The sequence below is a fragment of the Sciurus carolinensis genome, chromosome 2, assembly GCF_902686445.1.
Source record: "Sciurus carolinensis chromosome 2, mSciCar1.2, whole genome shotgun sequence".
Taxonomy (NCBI): domain Eukaryota; kingdom Metazoa; phylum Chordata; class Mammalia; order Rodentia; family Sciuridae; genus Sciurus; species Sciurus carolinensis.
Window position 1 is genome coordinate 3,205,250 of NC_062214.1, and position 18,973 is coordinate 3,224,222.

At 31.3% G+C, this 18,973-nt stretch overlaps 1 protein-coding gene across 1 annotated transcript in view; it reads left to right on the forward strand.

The window, feature by feature from the left end:
* The first annotated feature begins 1,907 nt into the window (after positions 1-1,907).
* Positions 1,908-18,973, forward strand: part of Sycp2 (synaptonemal complex protein 2) — a 73,353-nt gene continuing 56,287 nt past the window's right edge. Inside the window, 13 exon segments of the mRNA XM_047540362.1 lie at positions 1,908-1,945; positions 3,109-3,252; positions 4,157-4,285; positions 5,130-5,234; positions 5,518-5,542; positions 10,210-10,295; positions 10,884-10,969; positions 11,231-11,265; positions 12,106-12,248; positions 12,331-12,383; positions 13,553-13,598; positions 14,178-14,273; positions 18,077-18,137. Of these exon segments, the coding sequence (XP_047396318.1) occupies positions 1,922-1,945; positions 3,109-3,252; positions 4,157-4,285; positions 5,130-5,234; positions 5,518-5,542; positions 10,210-10,295; positions 10,884-10,969; positions 11,231-11,265; positions 12,106-12,248; positions 12,331-12,383; positions 13,553-13,598; positions 14,178-14,273; positions 18,077-18,137 (1,033 nt within the window). The 5' untranslated portion in view covers positions 1,908-1,921.

An 18,973-nucleotide genomic window follows, 5' to 3' on the forward strand; every position in this document is an offset into this window, starting at 1 on the left:
GCAAGTTTGTGTATGCATATATATAGATATAATCATGAATACAACATTATTTTTCACACAAATGGCTTTTCCCTGTATACATCATTTGGCAACATTTTTAAGTCATTTAAAATTGTTTTATGGAAGATATCCTTCTGGTTGATTTTGTTTAACTGTTCACACAATGATTATCATATATTATAATTCATTCATTCCTCACTTTCCCTACCATTTTGGTCTTCTATCTAAATGATTTTGAAATTTTGCCACTCATAACAGTGCCTCTAAAATATCACTATAACCAGTTTCTTATGCAAATGAAGCAAATGTTTCCCTAGGAATCAGAGTTTCCCTCTTTAGTTAATCTTAAATTCCATTTAAAAGTGTAAGAGTTTTTTTTTTTATTTTTATAACCATGCCTTTTCCATGTCTTATGTGTCTTTCATAGCACTAAATTTCTCTACTGGTGTGTCCACAAGAAAGTAAACTGTGACTAATTACTCTTGTTTTATGGATACATAGTTCTATAGTCCTCGTGGTTTAACTAATTGCCTCTCTGTGTTGGGATTCCTGATGTTCTGACAAAGCTCTTCACAATACAGGTTATATTAAAATTATTCTAGTCATGATTTCTAAAAAATGGTGCTATTATTTCTTTTCCCTTCTGTGCTAACCTCCAGATGGTATTTGGAGATGTTAGATACTTTTGTTGAGATGATTAAGTGGTGCTTCACACAACTCTGCTATTTCCTGTTTCTATTCCCTTTTGAAGGGAAAATATGCTTACGTTATTTTCTAGATAAGAAATGTTTATTGTATAGAGCATGCTGAGATGGTCTTCCTACGTACACAGACACCAATATATCAGATTTTAAAATTTTTCCATAATTATTAAAATAGTGTGGTAAAAAGAGCATAATCAATGAAAGTTGTTATACATTAATAACACTCTCAGACACACCATTGACACATATTAACCTTAAGTTTCTTTTACTGTAAAAGACAAAAATACTTCCACACATTCTACAAAATGAAATGTCATATCGGGTTTTGACTACTGCAATAATCTATTTTCTTCTCCATTGCCAACATTGTTAATCCCATGGGTGCTCATGGGAGGAAAAATAAATAACCTTTGTCTTTCCCCTTGTCAGAAACCCACTAAACACGATTGTTTGAAGTAGCATCATCTATTTTTTGTCCTGTTTTCAGGACCATTGAATCTCACTTTAGAACCTGGGGGTTGCTTCCCTTAAACGTATTAATTTGTGGTAGTCATTTATTTGTATGTGCATCCCATGTCTTAAGGGATCCATATTACTTTGGGAAAGTGATATCATCTCCTTCGTTTGTGCATTTAGCCACAAACTGTGGTTCTCTTTTTTCTGAACATTCTTTTTCACATATAAAATGTATTTAAGTTACCTTTTCTTCACTCTTCCTTGTATATTTGTATGTTCTAATCAGTCTTGTTCTTTGATAATGTATTTTTATTATTCTTCCCTTCCTGAATAATTTATTACTAGCCCAAATTTCATTGAGATATTAATACAAGAGTATTTTTCTTCTCAATCCCAAGAAAGAACAATATAGTAGGAATCACTGGTGAGGGAGATCTAGGTTTCTTTTATTAACTATCTTCCTGACCTTTTGGCAGGATTTTTTGACATTAAATAATCTAGTTTTAAAAAGGACTTGAGTAAGTGATCTTTAAACTTTCCTCTAGAAATATCTTTGACTAGATATGTAATTTGATAAATACGTATGAAAAATATTTACTGAGGAACTTAAACTATATTTATTGCCTTTGGTTTAAATAGCAATGTTCATTTTTGCATGTTAAGATTATTAAACTATAAACACAAGAAACATTATAAGACACAGAAAATGTTTTCTTTTATAGGTGTTTGCTTTGTCCTGCTGTTTTTAAACAAAGTAAAAAATGCCAATACGACCAGATCTTCAGGTATGTAGTCCTGGAGACCAGAAGGAAGTCTTTTAATTCCTAAAATCATTTTTCATGCAATTACATGCATTCAGTGCTATAATCTCAATATCTATCTCTCTCTCTCCCTCCCCCCACTCCTCTCTCCCTCTTCCTTTCCCTCTCCCTTTCCTTCTCCCTTTCCGGGCAATAGGAATTGAACAACCTTGGGGCACTCAGTCCCCTTTTTTTCCCCATTTTGAGACAGGGCCTCATCAAGTTATCAAGACTGGTCTTGAACTTCAAATCCTCCTGCCTCAGCCTCCCAGGCCACTGGGATTATGGGCATGCAAGCCACTGCACCCAGCTTCAGTACTATAATCTTTAGCCAATAACTAAGCTTCCGTGTTTTTATGAAATGGTTAAGAGTAGATCAATTTACATAAACATGTCCTTTCTTTCATTTTATGTTTTCAAAAGTTATATTAAGAATATGAAGTATTAAAAATGATTCTTATACATATACCTTTTACTTATGCACTGATTTAAGTCATAGTAGTATGCCTGGATATTTTCATATCAACTTTTTAAACTTGTAGGATAAAGAGTAAGTTTTAATATGTCTATTTAAATTGTATATGATTCAACATCAAGTCTGCTTAGTGGTCGGAATGAAGTGTGAAAACTCCTTATTACTGAAGTTGTACTAAATAGCAGGGAAGGCAGGTTTTGTAAAGGTTATAAGTATTGCATAGAGTACTGGTTTAAATTATATTGATTGGAATAGTTTTTAAAAGGTGTTTTTGCCTTTTTTTACAAGGTTTTCTTTACTATTTAAATCCCACTAAGAACTTGGTAGTCAGATATGCTGGGTTTTTATCCATTATATTAAAGTATTATTAAAAAGTTGATTTTACTTTTTTCATCAAGTTTTCATTGTGTCTAACATAATGAAGACTTTAACAATAAAAGATATTAATTTGTCCATATTAGTGAAATATTTTTTCTATTTAGATTTTTGTTATCAAATAAACTTAATCTTTCAATTACTTCAGATTTAATAGTGGATAGGTTTTTAAAAAATTGAATTATTATGAACTTGTTTGAAAGTTTTTGTGTGAAAACAATTCTCAAATTACTAGAATGCATAAGGGCATGTTTTTGGTTTTGATTTAATATATGTGCCATTAACTGTATTTCTCTAGCAGTTGGAAAAGTGCATCGATGATGCTTTAAGAAAAAATGATTTCAAACCTTTAAAAACACTTTTACAAATTGATATATGTGAAGATGTGAAGATTAAATGCAGTAAACAGTTTTTCCACAAGTTGGATGACCTTATGTGCAGGGTAAATATCCTTTTTGCTGAATGGTTGTTAAAATTATTAGATTTTTATTTTCTAGGAAGTACTTCATTAGGAAAAAAATGAATGAAGAGTCTTGGGAAAGATTGCTTACAATTATATAAATAAATGTTTATTTTACCATTTGCACATTTATTTTTCATTTGAGGAGTTTCAATACAATGAACTCTTACCATTATTAAATATTACATAATCTTGGGAGAGAAAACCCCTGTTTACCTATTTTTAGTTTAAACAACTTGATTTTTTATAAACTGATGAGCATGGTTTATCTTTTTTTAGTAGTCAATTGACTTTTATTTATTTATATGCAGTGCTGAGAATTGAACCCAGTGCCTCACACCTGCTAGGCAAATACTCTACCCCTGAGCTACAACCCCAGCCCTGATCAGCGTGTTTTTAATGTGACATAGTGCTTGGTGCTTTCAAAAATAAAGCAAACCAAAAAAATATTTATCTAAAACTTCAAATTGAATTTAGTATATCTAAGATATTTTCATACTGGACAAAACAATCTCCCCACTTACCTGAGATTTGTTATAAATCCTACAGATGGAATAGAATTTCTCAAATTCATTAAATACATAGAACTTTTTAGAATGTGAGATAACAGATATCTGAGGTAACAGATTCATTTTATCACAGTCTAAACATTTCTTGAGTTTATGTAGATCTTAATTTTTGCCCTGAATTTATCATTCACTGGCTGAGTGGTTATGGCCAAATTGCTTTTTTGAACAACACTTTAATCCTTTCCAATATAGATAATGATAATGATTATCATTCAGCATTTGTGAGGATTATAAATATAAGTATAAGGCTCCTGGCACAATTCCTAGTCTATACTCTTTTGTCTTTATAAAAGTTTTAATGTATACTTTTCATTTAGGAACTTGATAAAAAGAATATCCAAACTACCTCTACCATTTTGGTTTCTATTGGAAGATGTGGCAAAAATATCAGCATATTGGGACAAGCTGGGTTTCAAACAATGATAAAACAAGGATTAGTTCAAAAGATAAGTATAGATTATATAAAATTTGCTTGTGAGGGAAATATAAAAGATGTACTTTTTATTAAAATAAGAATGATCCAAACTGTTGAAAAATAAATTTGAGAGCTTTCTGTAAATTTTGAGAATAAAATAAATATTATCACAGGGTAAGAGAAAGTATTTGTATGCAAACTGTATGTCTCAGAAAGAATTAATATTCAAAAAATGTATATATATATATGAGCTACAAAAGTAAAGATCCCAAGGAAACTGTAGGAAAATTCCTTGATAATCATGTGAATTTAAGGTCTGTGGTCTCCCTGCAGCCTTTATTTTCTATTTAACTCTTCTTAATCACTAACTTCATTTTTGTTTTTATATTGTTGATTGTCTCCTCTGCCAATATTTAGGATATTGATTTTTTTGTCTTTATATATCCATTGCCATATAACCAGCACCTAGGACAGTTCCTAGAATGTAGTATGTACTCAAGTATCTGAATTAATTAAGGTAAAATAGTGAACTTTTCATATAATAATGATACCAAAATAATCCGAGTTGCAATGATAACTTTTTTCATCTATTCTAACAAATGTAACTGCATGAGGAATTTGAAGGGGAAAATAAAGATCTTCTACCTGGCCTTAGATTAGCTTCATCCATTCCTAACTTATAGTGAGTTAACCAAAAAACAAAAACAAGGAAGATGTTTAAAAGCATAAACTTATTTTGATACGATACTGAAATTTTTATTTTTAATGTCTCTTTTTGCCTAGGCTTACTGTTTATAAAAGTATAAATACATTTTCAAACTTATTAAAATGGAATTCAAAGGAACTAATATGTACAATTCCTTTTTTTTTTTTACATGGTTGCCTGGTTTGAAAAATCCAGAGAGATTATTCTAAGTCGAGGAAATTCAAAAGATGAAGCTGTTATAAATATGATTGAAGACTTATTTGATCTTTTGATGGTAAAAATCACACTGATTAACTGATGTTATAAAGCATGTGCTTACTTAGAAAACAATTTATTTCTCTTTTCAAGAGTCACTAACAGATTGGTTAGTGATTTGGTTAAATTAGTCTGTTTACATTGCATAAAGCATTTATACTGGCTAATCTGATTCAGTGGTTCAGTTATAAAATTTAATTGTGCTGGGAATTAAAACATAAATTGTCATTTTAATACCATTTGTAATGATTTATAATAGAAGATAGAAAATTATACATTAAATATCATTCACTTTTTTTTAGGTCATACATGACATCAATGATGAAGGTAAAATAAATATTTCTGCTGTAACAATGATTTACTGTTAGAGCTTTAGTATAATTTTGCAATTCCTGTAATATGTCCTAATATTATAAACTCATTATAAGGGATCAAAAAACATTTTTTAACAGAACCAGATAATAAAATTTTGGATGTTGTAGGCAAAGAGTAAAAAATGAGAATATTATATAGGTACTTACATAGTAACAAAGAAAAGTTTCTGCATATGTTTTATTGATATAACTGAGAATATAATAATTGAGTATTTCTTTGTAATTTAGGTCTCTCCTAAGAAGGAGGATAGCATTCTTTCTTTGAGGGGGTAACATTTCACTTGGTGTTTTAAAGTTAGTGTTCCCTATTTTCAAAATTGATTACATATATTCATTTACTAATGTTTATCTTTGTGAAATTTATGAATGTCAAATTAGAAAATATCTTTTCAAGCAGATAATGGCAAACACATAAGTTCATGAGCATGATTTCAGTTGAACATGTTCATCATTTGCAAGGCATTAATAGAATTGTTAGGTTATTTTTTTAAATATTTGCCTTTTAAAATGTCATTGCATTATAGATAATCACTTTCAATTGAAGGCTATTGGGAAGCTCCTGAATTGCACCCATTAGAAAGGACTTTGAGATATGGAAATTTCCTTTGAATTCTTATCAAGGTCCAAAACACTGATGGACCCATAGGTACAGCTTGGAAAATATGTATGCCCTGTCAATTTGTGTGGGAATGGAGACGTTGCTTCTTGTAACTTTTAACAGTTTGGGAAATGTATAAGGCAGCTTGGCATTACTTGCTGACAACCTTAGTAATCATCAAAATGACTTTACTGCAGTGTAGAATCATCATGAGCACTATTTTATCTCATAATTTGGGACTCAGTTCATTAAGCAGCATTTTCAATTCTACAACTAAAGCTAATTATCAGAGATGTTTAGTATTCAGTAATAGTTGAAGACAGTTCTTGTTCAGAAAAAGTTCAGTCTTGGTCTTGAGTATCAAGAGTCACAATAAAACTTTGCCACTCTTAAGTCATTGGGTGGGCGGGCAAGTAGGACACTCAGTTACTATTTCTAACAAAAATTCAAATTACTGACAATGACTAAGTTCATGAGAGTGAACGAAGTTTACCTTTGGCGCTATTTTTTCGATAAAACATGACATCCAAATATTCTCCATAGAGCACCTGCTGATATGTAAATACAGCCATACAAAAAAAGGCAGTGGGTTGAACTTAGTTGGTGTGACATAATTTGCCTACCCTGATCTAATGGAACAAAATTTTCAATAATAAACTGAGAATGCAGAACATGTCCTTTCACTTGTGGCTAACAAGTGTCTTGTGATAAGCAGTCAGATCAAAGTTATTTTATCTCTATTGGTTGAGTAAGACTTTCCCAGGATACCAGTTGAGTCTGGTGAATTATTTATAAATAAAGCTTTTTGCTACTTCCTTTTTTTTAAAACTTATTTTTATTGTAAACAAATGGGATACACGTTGTTTGTACATGGAGTAAAGGCATATCATTTGTGTAATCATACATTTACATAGGATAATGGTGTTTGATTCATTCTATTTTTCTTCTCCCCCACCCCTCCCACCCCTCTTTTCCCTCTATACAGTCCCTCCTTCCTCCATTCTTGTCCCCCTCCCACCCCCCATTATGTGTCATCATCCACTTATCAGCAAGATCATTTGTCCTTTGGTTTCTTGAGATTGGCTTATCTCACTTAGCATGATATTCTCCAATTCCATCCATTTGCCTGCAAATACCATAATTTTATTGTTCTTTATAGCTAAGTAATATTCCATTGTGTATATATACCACAGTTTCTTTATCCATTCATCAATTGAAGGACATCTAGGTTGATTCCACAATCTGGCTATTGTGAATTGAGCAGCTATGAACATTGATGTGGCTGTATCTGTGTAGTATGCTGATTTTAAGTCTTTTGGCTATAGACCAAGGAGTGGGATAGCTGGGTCAAATGGTGGTTCCATTCCAAGCTTTCGGAGGAATCTCCACACTGCTTTCCAGAGTGGCTGCACTAATTTGCAACCCCACAGCAATGTATGCGTGTACCTTTTTCCCCACATCCTCGCCAACACCTATTGTTGCTTGTATTCTTGATAATTGCCATTCTAATTGGGGTGAGATGGAATCTTAAGGTAGTTTTGATTTGCATTTCTCCTATTACTAGAGATGTTGAACATTTTTTTATATATCTGTTGATTGCTTGTAGATCTTCTTCTGTGAAGTGTCTGTTCATATCCTTAGCCCATTTGTTGATTGGGTTATTTGTATTCTTAGTGTAGAGTTTTCTGAGTTCTTTATATATTCTGGAAATTAGTGCTCTATCTGAAGTATGAGTGGCAAAGATTTTCTCCCACTCTGTAGGTTCTCTTTTCACATTGCTGATAGTTTCCTTTGCTAAGAGAAAGCTTTTTAGTTTGAATCTATCCCAGTTATTGATTCTTGCTTTCATTTCTTGTGCCGTGGGAGTGTCCTGTTAAGGAAGTCTGATCCTAAGCCGACATGTTGAAGATTTGGACCTACTTTTTCTTGTATAAAATACAGGGTCTCTGGTCTGATTCTGAGGTTCATGATCCATTTTGAGTTGAGTTTTGTGCAGGATGGGAGATAGAGGTTTAATTTTATTCTGTTGCATATGGATTTCCAATTTTCCCAGCACCATTTGTTGAAGAGGCTATCTTTTCTCCTTTGCATATTTTTGGCACCTATTATGAGAAAATGGTATTTATTTGGGTTTGTGTCTGTGTCCTCTATTCTGTACCATTGATCTACCTGTCTATTTTGGTGCCAATATCATGCCGTTTTTGTTACTGTTGCTTTGTAGTATAGTTGAAGTTCTGGTATTGTGATACCCCCTGTTTCATTCTTCCTGCTAAGGTTTGCTTTAGCTATTCTGGGTTTCTTTTTCTTCCAGATGAATTTCATGATTGCTTGCTCTATTTCTGTAAGGTACATCATTGGGATTTTAATTGGAATTGCATTGAATCTGTATAGCACTTTTGGTAGTATGGCCATTTTGACAATATTAATTCTGCCTATCCAAGAACATGGGAGATCTTTCTATCTTCTAAGGTCTTCCTCAATTTCTTTCTTCAATGTTTTGTAGTTTTCATTGTAGAGATCTTTTACCTCTTTGGTTAGATTGATTCCCAAGTAATTTTTTTTTGAGACTATTGCAAATGGAGTTGTTTTCCTCATTTCCCTTTCAGATGTTTCATCGCTTGTGTATAAAAATGCTTTAGATTTATGCGTGTTGATTTTATAGCCTGCTATGTTGCTGAATTCATTGATGAGGTCTAGAAGTTTTCTGGAGGAGTTTTTTGGATCCTCTAAATATAGAATCATGTCATCCGCAAATAGTGACAGCTTAAGTTCCTCTTTTCCTATTTGTATCCCTTTAATTTCTTTAGTCTGCCTAATTGCTCTGGCTAGAGTTTCGAGGACAGTGTTGAATAGAAGTGGTGAAAGAGGACATCCCTGTCTTGTTCCCGTTTTTAAAGGGAATGCTTTCAGTTTTTCTCCATTAAGAATGATGTTGACCATGGGCTTAGCATAAATAGCCTTTACAGTGTTCAGATATGTTCCTACTATCCCTATTTTTTCTAGTGTTTTGAGTGTGAAGGGGTGTTGTATTTTGTTGAATGCTTTTTCTGTGTCAATTGAAATAACCATATGATTCTTATCCTTAAGTCTATTGACATGATGGATTATGTTTATTGATTTATGGATGTTAAACCATCCTTGCATTCCAGGGATGAACCCCATTTGATCATAGTGCACGATTTTCTTAATATGTTTTTGTATACGGTTTGCCAGTATTTTGTTAAGGATCTTTGCATCTATATTCATCAAGGATATTGGTCTAAAATTTTCTTTCCTTGATGTGTCTTTGCCTGGTTTGGGTATGAGGGTGATATTAGCTTATTTTGCTACTTTCTATGCAAAAGAGTTTTAAATTAATTTTGTTTGATTTTAACACTGCCTTTTCATTGATTTGATTTTCTTACAGTTAACATTACAACCTAATCTAAATTCTTATATTTTTAGGGGAGGAAAAAACCCTAAAGCACCAGCAGTTATACACTTGATTTTTGAAAATAAATTACCATATCTTTTTATCTCAGTATATTTTTCCCTCTAGTTACTTTGGGAATGTTGTCCATTTTCTGTTGTAGTTTTTCCATCATTTAGAGTTTTTTTTTTTAATTTACATTATGAAAAATGGTGTAGTAAATTTCTTTGAACATGTATTTAATATTGATAAAGTTTCACCTTTGAAAATGGATTAACTTGAAAATACCTCAAATTATTTAGAGCTTGGTCTGGGCAGAATACATTGATAGTCTTATTAGAATAAGAAATCTTTGAAGTAGGACTGAAAATTAATGAGACCAGTTTTTATTAAACCTCAAAATTGAAGTTTCTACTTTTGAACTACATTTACTTCATCTACAAAGTAAAACATGCCGACATGAGAAGCTGGATCTTGGCTTGTTTCATGCTTCCTGATGCCCTTCTTCAGAATTGCACTAATACATCCTTCCCACTAATTCATGTAAGAAAAAACTGCCTTTTTAAAAGAATTTAAAATTAACATTTGTCAACAATTTAACACTTTTTTTCAGGCAAACAGCAAGTAGTAGAAAGTTTTGTTCCTCGAATTTGTGCCCTGGTTATTGACTTAAGAGTGAATATTTGTATTCAGCAAGAGGTAAAGTCATTTAATTGTCTTTTAATCCTAAAATTTCAAAGTAAAGAAAATCTTACATTAATTCATCAAATTAAAAATTTCTTTTATTTTTGAGCTGAAATAACTTTTTGGAATATATTTATATTGACTTAATCCATTGCCTTGTATATGTCCTAAATATAAAACATTTATAACCATATGAATTAATGTATACAGATAGCCATGCTAAAATAAATTATGCCATCAAGATATTAGTATATAAATGCCAAAAATAACCTACAGTTATGTCTGTTTTTACATACTATATCATAAGAGCATAATCTATAAGGTTATATTTTTTGGTTTCCATAGACCTTATAATAGAATAATTGCCATTTTGCAAAGGGTGTAAATGCTTTAAGTACAGGAGTCATGTTATACTCTACTTTTAATATCTATGGTTTGTCCTTTTGTATTTCACTTTTTATATATTCTTTCTTTTACCCTGTTCCATTCCCTGCATAAAGTACAGTGATTTAGATAAAAGACTTCTGAGTTTATGTGCCTATTTATATAAATACTTAATGTTTTACTGAATATAAAGTTAATTTATTTTTTTTTCTTTTCTAGACTTTAAAAAAAATGAATGCTATGCTTGACAAAATGCCTCAAGATGCAAGGAAAATACTTTCTAACCAAGAAATGTTAACTCTCATGTAATAATTTGTACTGTATTCTTTTATTAGTTATTCAAGTCGAGAATTTAAAGAACGAATTATAAGGCAATAAGGCAACCATGAACTTGCATTAAATAATTGAAACATGCAAATTTTGTAGATTTTTAATATATGTATATATTTTCTGCCAAAGACAGTTATAGTAGCCAGTTATAAATTTTACTGAATCCCCCCAAACATGTGGGCTTTCTATTTAATTAATAACTAGTTCAATATATAACCTGTTCTTTTAATTCACAGGACTAGTATGGGTGAAAGGATTTTAGATGCTGGAGGTAAGTATATCTTTTCAAGATTTGGAATAATTTCAAATTTATAAATAGTATTTAATATATCTAATAAAATATTAGCATACTGTGATAAGATATGAAGCAATTATAAACTATATACAATTGTGCATTTTAAATTACTTTAGTATAAACAAATTTTGAAAGTGTTTTTGGGACACAAGTAATTTGACATTAGATTAGTTAGATAAATGTAATTTGTGCCTAATGGTAATTTATGAATAATAGTTATTTTCCAATAGTTTTGAATTACTTGTGCTAAACAATTCCTCAAATGGTATTTTGTGAAATTAGAAGATCTCATATTCCTGGAATAAATAACCATTTAAACAGTATGTTTGCTAAAAGAATCTAAATTTTATTTCCCAAGTTTCCTATGAGCAAATTTTGATAAAGTGATTTAGTGATTTACATAGAGAGTAAAGCAAGGTTTAAAGTATACTGCGCTGATTATAAATATTGTGTTAAACAAAAGGAAAACAAGATTCTGTGATTTGTATACTACTGTATGAATTATTTTACAGCTTACAACTCTAATTATAATAGTGCAACAGCAGAATATGAATATTTAGGTGTTTCTTCTAAATACTTTTTAAAATTTTACTTTTTCCTTTTATTAGTAATCTTGTTTGTTTTAATTTGGACTGTTTAATTACTGTCATGATAAAATATATCTAAAACATATGAGGAAAACAGCGAAGATGAATAAGCTATACTAGCATTTCCTTATTTCTCTTCTTCATTTTAATACTTTTGAAAATGTTTGTGGTTTTGTAAATTAATTTCTGTAATTTCAAATCATACATTAATTTACAATTTTTTTCCTAGATTATGACTTACAGGTGGGCATTGTGGAAGCTTTGTGTCGAATGACCACAGAAAAACAAAGACAAGAACTGGCATGTCAGTGGTTTTCAATGGATTTTATTGCTAATGCATTTAAAGGAATTAAAGACTCCGAATTTGAAACAGTAAGTGGAATAAACGTAATAGAAATATGCAGATATTTTTGTTTGACTATGATTTTTTAAAAGTTTTTCTCTTTAAAATTAGGATTGCAGGATATTTCTCAACCTTGTAAATGGCATGCTTGGAGATAAAAGAAGGTAAACTCAATTCAACCATTTACTGATAAATAGAGCTCAAGAGGGAGCATCTAGTGTTAAATCTTTATTAATAGAACTTCATTTGTTAGGATGGAGTATGTAGTGAACTTGGATATTTAATTTAAAACAATATTTTACATCATTTAGTGAATTACTACACCAGTAATCTGAAATAATCTTCTTCTGGTCTTGTTTTGCTTTATACTTTGTGAGGAAAGAGTGCATTCTGATTTAATTCATATTATTAATTTTGAACCTCCAAATTTTGTAGTCTTTCAGAGTTGCATAGACATTATATTTAGTGTTTGAGGAATAATAACAATCTAGATATTTATGTATTTCTTAAAACTATCTTCTTCATCTACATACTAGTGAGAAAGTATGTAGCAAACACATCATCTCATTACTTTATAATTGACATAAGTAGGATGTTTTCATACTCAGGTAGAGTATGAAAGAATGCATTAATACAAATTTGTATGCTTTTTTAATAATGATAGAACAACAATATTTCTAATGCCCTATTTCTGGATTGATGTCCTGGATGAATTAGTTTGTATTTACTTTACTTACTAAGGAAATGAAAAATTGAGTAAGGGTTAAATGCAAGGAGTCATATTACCTGGATCTGAATTGTAAGTTCAATCCTTACTATTTCATATATGTGTATATGTGTGTGTGTATATACACACACACACATACATACATACACACACGATTTATATATATCTCACACACCCCTATACACACAAATTATTTAACCTTACTGCTTCAGTTTCCTTAGCTATAAGAATGCTAATAATACCTACTTCATGTTTATTGTGAAGATTAAATGAGATAATGTTTAAGTGTTTAAAATAGTATCTGACCATGAAAGAGCACCGCAAGAAGTTAACTATTTTTACTATCAGAATTACTCACTTGTCTTTTACTATGAGAACTTTATTGTATTAGTAGTGTATTCAAAATTAGGAATTTCTGCTCATATCTGATAGTACACAAAATATTTGATATAGTTACTTTGTCAAAATGGTAGGTTGAGTAGTATTCTCAAAGTAATATGCTTTTCTCTACCCAATTCACCAGTTTTATAAGGTAAGAAAGTCTATAACTGGAGAAGATTAAGTTGTGAAGGCTTATTAATTTTTTAAAATTATTTTGTATTTCAGGGTCTTTACATTTCCTTGTTTGTCAGCATTTCTTGATAAATATGAGGTAAGTTTGAAATTTAAAACGTTGTATTGGATTAATTTTGGTTGGAAAGTGAAGTAATTTATGGGATTTGATAAAAGAAATTAATAGTTATAATTAGATCACAGATACAACTGGTTTAGTATTGTGTCTATGACACCAGGAATAATTCTGTGAGACAGCATATGTGTAGCTGTGACTCTCCACATTTTCTCGTTTCCTTAATCAAGCCCATTATTGTTTATCATTCACAAATATATTCAGTCTAATATTTTCAACCTCTATTAGTGCTTGGAATATTTGTGTCTTCTTGACACATGTTAATTTCTGTATAAAATGTTGAAATAGCTTTCCTTTGATTCTTCATAAATTTAAGTGTTATATTTGTCTATTTTGTCTTATTTTCCCTTCAAACTATACTTTTTTTTTCCTTCAGAAAGAATTCAGGGAATACCTTTCCTTTTTATGGAATATAATGTTGCTGGACTCTAGAACCTAAAAGCCAATTAAGATGATAATACAACCATGAATATAACCTGATCATAATTTTATGTTGTCATTTTATAAATATAGTATGTACTAATCCTATGTTCATTTTATTAGCTACAAATACCATCAGACGAAAAGCTTGAGGAATTTTGGATTGATTTTAATCTTGGGAGCCAGACTCTATCATTCTACATTGCTGGAGATAATGATGTAAGCTTTATTTCTCCCATGTTATTCTGTGTTTGTATGTATGTATAAAAATTTTTAAATGTTCTTTAAGAATCTACTTTAAGAATTTCTAGTTTTATGGCTATTCATTTCATATATTTCAGTGTTAGCCCTTGTAATTTTAACATAGTAACCTACCAAGCTAGTTAGAAATGAAAAATTTTTCTGATGTTTTATTTTAACACGAAAATTAATGCTAAATTTAATACTAATTTTAACATATACCTTTTAGAAATAAATTATGTTAATTCAGAATTGAATATTCACACAAAGTCAATTAACTCTAGAAGAGACAGCTGTGGGCCCTTGGAGTATAACTTAGTGGCATTGTGTGTGCTTAATTCGTGTGAGGCCCTGGGTTCAATCCCCAGCACCACATTATTTAAAAATAAAAACAAAAACAGGAAAAAAAAGGCAGCTATTCGAATACAGAGGCATTATGTTAAAATTAATATTAATAAATGGGGATAAATAGTCTTATTCATTCATAAAATCTTCTCTTTGAAATATTTAGTAATTAATATGGTAACATTTGAAAGTGAATTTGCCTTCTAAACATGTGGGGTGTTTTCTACTGATCTTTACCTGAAGAAAATCCTTGAACCATTGTTTCTTAACAGATTCTACCTCATATTCGGTACACTGGCATACTTCAGTTTGGAATTGTATGGTCAGATTACCAAATTCTGAGTGAGACTTGATTGACATTTATTAACCTATTAGTAGTGGGTGATATTATAGTAAGGCTTTTAGTCTTTTTATTTGGTTTCTTTATAGAATTCTGCTTTTTGTTCCAGGTAAATTATAAGCGAACATTAGTTACATTCTTTTTAGAATTTCCACATTCTTTTACTTTTTTTGAATTTTAGAGTGCCTTCTTAGAATGCTTAATTAAAACGGAATTCCAGTGATTAGCTCAACTTTTAAGAGACAGTGACAGTTTTCATAAGTGTATTTTTCCTTTAGGATTTGTAGGGGTATTTAACTGAATTTTCCTTCAGAAATCGAAATTTCATTTTGAGAGAAGAGTATTTTATTAATGTAATTCCTGCCTTCATTCAGCTTAGTCTAATGGGATTTAGACCAAAAATAAGCACTCATACTATAGTATAATATATGATAGGGAAAGTATAATGCATTTTTAAATTATGTTTTTGACACTGATCAAGATGCTTGGAGATTCTTCCCCAAAATATATTTTGAATTCTCTTGCTTATGAATTTTTATAATAGTAGTATGTTAATATTTAAAATCATTTTGTTTATTTGTGGTTTGTTTTCTACTTTTCCTTCATAGAACGTAATATTCTTGAGATCAGGGACTGGCTTTTTTTTTGTTCATAGCCCTAAGGGCTCATGTTGGTTGCCAGAACAAATAAATGAATAGTGAAAGAACTGTATGATATGTAGTTTGGCTAGTGCATAGAATGCATAGGGGGTTAGGAAAAATAAGTTAGTGTGGAGCCAATGAATGATTTCAAGTAAGAGGTAACATTAATTCATTAAATATTTATTAAGAACTTAACTATGTATTAGATATGCACTAAGCACTCATGTAAAAGATTCCACTATGGGGAGAAGGGGTTTAAATATAGTGGGGAGAATATATTTAAAAAGACCAAGGTCAGAGGTAGTTAGGGGGCTTTTGCAGTAGTCTGGGTGAGGAGTCATGATGTCATGGTTTTGGGAAGTGACAGTGAGAATGGATGGATGGTAGAAAAACTGAAGGGGAGGTAGAATTGAGCAAATTTAGTGAGTTGTTTTATAATAAAAGGATTGGTAAACTTGGATAACTAGATAGATGAAGATACTGTCACAGGAGGTTAAGTTTTGTAGGGCAAGGATGAGGAGTTCAGTTTTGAATGTGTTGATTTGGAGACACTGTGGACTATTCATTTGCATAGATCTGGTAGGCAGTAGAATATGATTGGTCCCAAGCTCATATGCAAGCAGTGAGCCATAAGTAGAGTTATAGAAACTCTCTTTGTATAGATGACAAAAAGACAAAGATTTAATGAGTTTGCATGGAAGAACTGTGAAAAACATGTATTTTTACAGGATAGAAAAATCCTCTCAAAGAAAACAAATTAGAAGGGTGTAGAATTATGAAAGACTAGGGAAAGGAATTTTTATAAGAGAAAGTGATCAATACCATGAAATACCCCTGGAAGGTTAAGTAAAATAAAAACTAGTGATTCATTAAAGAGCAATTTCACTTAAACAATGAGAGTTTAGGCATTCCTGGAAGATTGGATTCTTTGTTGAGAAGCCATGACATCAAATTAAGGGAAAGAGCATAATAGTAGGTAGAGTAACATGAATTTAAAGGAAGAATTTTTAAAATTTTTATTTTGTAGGAACTTTATCTTAAGGATTGGAGCTTTTTTAAAAGTGATGCTGCAGGGCAGATATGGGGGCAGGAGATGGAGGAAGAAATTGAGGTCAAGAGAAAAGTACATAAAACAGATTTAGAGGTGATGATGAAATAAGTTGCCACAAAATACTGATAACTGTTAAAACTGGGTAAAAGCATATTTTGGGCTTGTTATACTATGATTTCTACTTTAAAAAAATCTGGTTTAAATTCCCATAACATATTTTTGAAAAAACTGTAGCAGTGAACAAGGTATCTTAGTATATAAGGAGGAAGAGTTGCTCTGCAATTGGTAAATGATAATAATCACTAGGTATAGAACGTAAGGGCTGCCATTGTTACCAGGAATGGAGATTCCACCAGGGCCCACTGAAACCTTTCTGTCTCAAATCTCCATCTTCAGGGACTCAGCAGCTCTTATGAGAGGGGAGGTACTGAGGGAGGAAAGGCAGGAGACATACATATGTAGATTAGCTAGGCTGTGCTAGTCAGAAACAAGTTATAGCCTGTTTCCCTGGTGTCTTCCTTGGTTAGCATGAAGTCCCTCAGCCTCCATTCTCAGTAGGAGGAAATCCCAGACACAGAAAAACAACTCTCAGGAAGTTGCTTTTGCTTTTAAAGGGGCTCTGTTTCATCATGTGTCCCAAAACTGCAAGGTTTTTTTAGTAGAACTTTGGAGAGAGATGTGAATATCAATACGTTCCCCCTGTCTCTGGAGTTTTGAGGTATGGCAAAATTAGTTCCCTAATTGAAGAAGACTAGAAAGATAGTGATGCCATTCAGGGATGACCAGTTTCAACTAAGGCAAATAAGGGAAGAGAATTAGTGAAGAGATTGAGGAATTTCTATATGTCTTCATTTATAAGCATTTTTCTTTAAAGAGCAAATAATTAGAATTATTTTCCTCACAAGAGTCACAACTGGAATTCACAACAGTTCCTTCACAACTGGAAGGTTTATGGTCCTATTTTTTTTTTTTTTAGGGGCTAGTATATAATCTGTACTGTAACTTTGCAAATTCAGTATCATTTTATTCATACAGATTTTTAGTGAAAATACTTGGAAGAGCACACATTATTTAGGCTTTTTCATGCACATTTTGCTTTCAAATTCAAGAATAACCAATTAAAGAGTATTATGATTTAAGACTTGAGATATAGGTACTAGTAGTGTGAACTGAGGAATGACTATGTCTTCACAAAATATTTCAAAGGAAGAATAAAAGGATTTGGAAAAGTTTTTAAAAAGGATATCCTCAAATAGCAATAGTCATTCTTTTTGGGCATTAAGAATAAGAATTTATAAAATTAATACTATTATATCATTTATAAAATTTAAAAAATTATATTTAAAGGTATTTTAAATCAGGAATAAACTATAATTTATTGTCAAAACTTGCTTTTACATTTAAGGATCATCAGTGGGAAGCAGTCACTGTGCCTGAAGAAAAAGTGCAAATGTACAGCATTGAAGGTACATTGAAGCATTGTCATTTATCGTTCTCTTCTTGATTCTTATCTTCAGGAGTAGAAAATGTATCTTCGTTGGGATAACACAATAGGCTAATGAAAACAAAATCAATATTTTCAGATGTTCACATCCATAGAGTCATCAAATTCCCTAACTCCACATTTCCCTCTGATCTCCCAGCTCCTTTCTATACTTTTTCTCTTCCCTATCTAGTCTAGAACCCATGATCAATCAATCTGACCCCTTGCTTGTTGATATTTTCAAGGCTCTTATGTTTCTATCCCATTTGCTTGATTAAATCCAAACATCTAGTTTCTCTACTCTTTTAAGTGGAATTGCATAATGCTGCTGGATAAAATCATGTAATCTGGCAGACTGGTGTCATTACAAATTCAGATATTAAGACATATTTCAGTGAACATTTAGTGCTTTCTCCTTTTGGTTTTTATTTGCATTTCCCTAATGTCCAGTGATGTTGAACACTTTTCATGTGCTTTTTGGCAGTGATAATAATTTTTTATTGGACTGTCTTTTTTAGTGCATTAAAGTTATATATAATAATGGGGTTCATTTTGACATTCATAAGTGCATATAACATAGTTTTTTCCATTTCAATCTGAGTACTATCCCTTTCCTTCCCTTCTTCCCCCTTATTGGTCTTCTACTTATTTATTTTTAGTTGGTGCAATATAGTTATATATAAAATTGGAATGCATTGATATGTACATACAAGCATATAGCATAATTTGGTCAGCTTAATTCCCCAACTCTTCCCCTTGCCCTCTGGCCCTTCCTCTCTCCCTCTTGGCTCCCTGCTTCTACTCTCCTGATCTCCCTTC